Consider the following 5,151-nt stretch of genomic DNA (forward strand, 5'->3'; position numbering starts at 1 on the left):
ATGAAATCATCAATCTTCAAAGTTTAAATCAACAAATCTGGAGAAAAAAAAGAAATCTTTACCTAAAACCGTGAACGACGACGAGCTTCGACGGCGGAGTCGACGACGAGCTTCAATCGCTTGATGGGAGTCGGTTTTTAAGGAGGAGAAAGAAAGATCAGATCTAGATCTGAAGGAGGCGGCCGACAAACACAAAAGAGAATACGTTGCCCTAAAACCCCACTCTTAGATATTTATAGGTGTATAGTGGGTGTCATTTGTAAAATAATATTTACATAATAAATATTTGCAATAATTTCAATTAAAAGGACTACCAAAACAAACAGTTAATGAACTACGTTTTGTTAAATTTTCTATGAAATATTTATCAAATAAATAAACTACATTGGACTATGTAAATATTATTTATCAAATAAATATTTATCAAATAAATATTTATCAAACATATCTTAGGTTAAATTTTATTTATTTATAAACCAAATACTGAAAAATATTTGTTTTGTATTAAATGAAATATCGCTCTGAACTTGAACATATACATAAACGAATAATAATCAAATATTAATTAATTTTTCATTTCGCTTTCACAACTATACTTATACTTATTTTATAATTTATAGAAAAATATTAAAATTATTTATAGCATAATACTTAATTTTGTTAACATAATCAATATTTGCAGAATATATCTTAAAAACCGTGCTTTGCACGGGTCTAAATACTAGCAAAAGAGAACAACAAAAAAGCTAAAATGAACAGTAAATTTTTTTATTTTCTACCTATTATCCTCTCAATTCTCCACAACCGTCCAAGTTAATTCACCGCAACCGTTCAAACTCTCCATGTTCTCTCTCCCTCTCTCTGACATTCCCCATTTTGTTTCTCTTTCTTCCGAGCGCAACCGCTATGAACACTTTCCCCATTCTTTTCTCTACTGATTTCCTTCTCTTCTCCTGCCTCCCTGGCCTCTCTGCCCTCTCCCATCTCCCTCCCTCCCCCCCCCCCTCGCCCCAATCCCCCAACGCCTCCTTTTTTTCCGAAAAAAAGGGCAACCCCCACCTCATGAGAAAAAAAAATCTCATGTTGTAAACCAACCTCGCTCGCATTCCCATTCTCACAATCGTTGATCCGATCATTTCCTCTCCGCCTCGGGTTTCTTTTCTCCTCCGCGTCGATGGACATCGCAACTCGGAGATCGCATTACGGCAAGCAAGCCGAATCACAGGCCCGCGACGGGCCCTCTAAACCCTCGGCACCGGCGGCCGCCCGGCGGACGGCGCGAGCATCGCGTACAACAAGTTTGCTTCCGTTTGCAGACCGGCCGCTGTAAACCGCCCCATCCCTTGCCCTTACCTCCACGAACCGAGCACCCTCAATCACTCTGCATTCCGACACGAAAGGCGGGCCCAACCACTAGGAGCCCCCTCATGGCCTCATCTGGAGAAACCCTAACACCGGTGGCAACCCGGCCCCACCTCCCAAAATGGGGCAAGGACAGCAGCGGGCCAACGGCGAGCACCCCAGCCCACATGTTAATAAATTGTGCAACTATTTCATCACCGGGAACTGTAGTTACGGAGAGAGGTTCAAGTTCTTGCACTCTTGGTTTGTTAGTGATAGCTTCTCTTTGCTTACCCCTCTACAAGGCTACCAAAAGGTGAGATCTTTTTGCTGACCCCGGTTTGGGATTGTCAGAGTGGCCAAGTAAATTAATGTCTTGATGTGTTCTAATGGTTTTGAATTTTAATTTGCTGATTATTTTGAATTGTCCCATATGGGTTTTCTTTTGTAGTGTGTTGGTGTTGTTACTATGAGAAGTGAAGTTGGTTGCATGATCAGTGAGGGGCCGTGGATTTTTATAGGGGTTACTAATGCAGTCAGGGCTTTGAATACTCAAATGTCTCTTGATTTAAGCCTCAATTATTTAATTAATTATCCTTTTTTTGGAAAATCTTTAATATTTCTAAATTGTATCTGCGTTTAAGAAATGAAGAGATGTAAGATAGATTGGTTATGTTGTCGATGACATAGGTTCATATTTTTTGATCAATGATATTAGGTTTTTCTTTTGTGGTGATCATATGTATTTCTTTATTGAGGAGTTTGATTATTGACACTTTTGAGATTTGTTAAGTAGATTATGTAGTAGAAGTCCATGTTTGTATTGGGTATCACGTGGCTGAATCATCCATTTTGTCAAAGAAGATAGCCACTGAGGCTCCTCAGTCTATTCCAAGTAAGTTTTCTTACCATGGCTTTTGAATTGTAAATTTCATGTTTATTATGAACATGCATCTTTCAGAAGTTGACAAAGCTCCCTCACTGAGTTCTTAATTTAAGGTACCAAAATTATAATAGAATGTGTATTACATTTATCTATAGTTTGAGGATATTTGCATCATTTTGAGCAAGCTAATAGCAATTTCAATGATTTGAGGGACTACTTTCATTAATAAAAAATAAAGTAATTAATGAAAAGTTTGTGAAAAAATATCATTTCTTGAAAAAGAAAGAGAAATATAAAGTTAAAAGAAGAGTGAGTTTCATTGCAATTTTACTTCTTAGTTTCGATATTAGTCCCTTAAATATTTCTTTTTTTTAATTAGTCCCTTATATTGTTAAAACTGCTATTAGGTTCCCCAATTATTAAAATACACTACTGTTAAATTGTTGATCAGATAAGAGGCTCTCATTGCATAAGTTGTAACAATCATTGTCGCTGTTGATTTATAAGGAACCTTTTTCCTCAAGTCCTTAAACTTTAGTTGTAAAAGTGAAGTAACTGCTTCTCAATTATTTTTTGATGAAATGTTATACTTTATTGGATTTCTCAATACAGTCTTATTTTCTAATATGACCTCTATAAAGATAACATATCATAATAGACAAAACATAATTCAGCTAACACTATTCCTGTTTTCTTTTTAAATGTGAAAAGATAAGAGAGATTCATCAAGGAATCTGTGATGTCAATGTTATATATTGCGTTTCTTTTTTCCTTTGGGAATGCTCAATCAACATTCCAATTAGGGTTGTTTTCTCATCGGGTATTGGGGATTTTGGCTAGGGTCTGGTTGACATTGAATTAGGGATATGGGTAGGTTTACTTTTATCTGGGGTTTCTTTTTCAGCTTTGGGATTGGCAGTTCTGAGGGTGTGAACGTTACGAATCAAGCACTGAGGCACTACGGCGTGACGAAGCCGATCTCTACTGCTGGGGCATCAAATGTTGATCTGCAAAGAAGCGTGGAATTGGAGAAAGTATGTTCCTTACTTTTTGTTAAAGATTTTAGCTTCGGTCGATGCTGAATTTTTTTGGTTAATTTGGGTTTATTTGTTTTGAAGTTCTTGGTGGATGTGGGACTCTACGAGAGCAAGGAGGAAGTTGTTAAGAGAGAAGAAGTATTGGGACAAATTGATCAGGTCTGAAAATATTTTTTGGGGGGAAATTCTCTTTGTGGTAAAATTAGGATGATGCTTTTTCTTTGTAATTATGGTGATACATGTTTACAGAATTACGATATTATGACTCACATTTCACAGTACAATTTTTTCTTTCCAGAAAAGAATTATGTTCTCGTACTTTTGTTCCAGTTGTTTATCACTCCTGAAGAATGTAAATATTGTGTTACATGTCTGAGTCTTCTTGGTACTAGAACATTTTGCGATATTTCAGATTGTTAAAGAGTGGGTGAAGCAACTGACTCGACAGAGAGGGTATACTGATCAGATGGTTGAGGAGGCCAATGCTGTTATTTTTACATTTGGTTCTTATCGCTTAGGAGTTGTAGGCGTCTAAAAATGCCTATAGATATCCGCACACAGCACGAGACAGAGAGAAAACGACGAACATCGTTATCCGAGTCTAAGAGGATTATCTGACGCCGACAAGCGCCTGAAGCGAAACGGCGAATAAAGTGACCTGCGCGCTCGACAGTCAGCTCGCGCGCGCCAATCAGCTCGCATGCGTTAATCAACACGCGCGCGTCAATCAGTTCATGTGCATCGATCAACGCGTGTTCAATGATTGGTCTCGCGACGAAGCATACAAATCAACAAATCAACCGAATACGCGACAAGAATAAATCCCGGAAGAAAGAAAACAGAAAAAGGGAAAAAGTCAGCGAACCCGCGCTAGCGCAGGACGGGATGATCCGACCCGCGCATGCGCGGGTCGGATGATTCCGACCCGCGCGAGCGCGGGTCGGATCGTTCTGCCGCGCAGTAAGGTCCCAAAACATGTTTTGACGGGTTTAAATTAGTTTTTTGCAGGGTTTATCGGTTCCAAGGGTTCTTAACTGACTTGAGATCATCCCCAAACGTGGTTAGGCTGTTGTTGACTGAAGATAGAGCCAAATCACTTGTTCTCATCCAAATAACCGCATTCGAGGCCTATAAATACAAGCCAAAGGCCTCCATTTTCGAGGGCGGAGTTATTATCAAGACGTGGAGGTGCTGCTGGATTGAGGAGTCAAGGAGCACGAATTTCAGCGAAGGCAAATCAGATCCCGGCGAACTTCGGCATAAAGAAGGAGCTATTCGAAGGATCTGAACCCCATCCGTCCGTCCCTTGAGATTAGGCTTGGTCTTAATCTCGAGAAGAGCCCTGATTTCGCTTGGTCGATTTCAGCGCTTCAAATCGAATACTTCCTCGACGAAGGCGAAGCTCTGCTGAATTTTCCATCAACCGGATCCAGATCTAAGGCGGTCCACGGATAAACCCCGGCACAGGCAAAGATCCCACGCAAGCAGAAGACCGATAAAGGATCTCTGCGTTTGTTTGATAAAGTTGTAAATTCTTTTTTTTTATTTTCATTATGTAAGGAGATCTTATACAAAGATCAACTTTTTATTTTATTCGAGTTTATTGTAACGACTAAAGTTGTAATAGATTCGATAGCAATGAAAATTGTAACTTTCAACGCAAACAAACTGGCGACCACAGTGGGAGCCAACAGCTTCGCTGCCGGAGCTTTCGTGTCGCAACCTCAGATCTGCATCCCGGTTGAATAAGTGGTCGAATACGAGTTCGACCAACTGAAGTTCGAGGAATATCTGTCGTCCTCCTCCTCCAGATCCTCCGCCTCTCGCAAGCGAAGGAAGATCAACGCCCCCGTTGCTGCGATAGCTGAACCTCGTAATGCCTGTCCG

The 5,151-nt window shown here is 39.9% G+C and overlaps 1 protein-coding gene across 1 annotated transcript in view; it reads left to right on the forward strand.

Annotated features, from left to right (window-relative positions):
* Positions 1,680 to 5,151, forward strand: part of LOC109822845 (nuclear poly(A) polymerase 4-like) — a 10,355-nt gene continuing 6,883 nt past the window's right edge. The window contains exons 1-4 of the mRNA XM_020389106.1: positions 1,680 to 1,704; positions 1,793 to 3,261; positions 3,346 to 3,423; positions 3,677 to 3,782. Of these exons, the coding sequence (XP_020244695.1) occupies positions 3,094 to 3,261; positions 3,346 to 3,423; positions 3,677 to 3,782 (352 nt within the window). The 5' untranslated portion in view covers positions 1,680 to 1,704; positions 1,793 to 3,093. The remainder of the gene's footprint in view (positions 1,705 to 1,792; positions 3,262 to 3,345; positions 3,424 to 3,676; positions 3,783 to 5,151) is intronic.

This window comes from Asparagus officinalis, chromosome 8 (assembly GCF_001876935.1).
Source record: "Asparagus officinalis chromosome 8, Aspof.V1, whole genome shotgun sequence".
NCBI lineage: Eukaryota > Viridiplantae > Streptophyta > Magnoliopsida > Asparagales > Asparagaceae > Asparagus > Asparagus officinalis.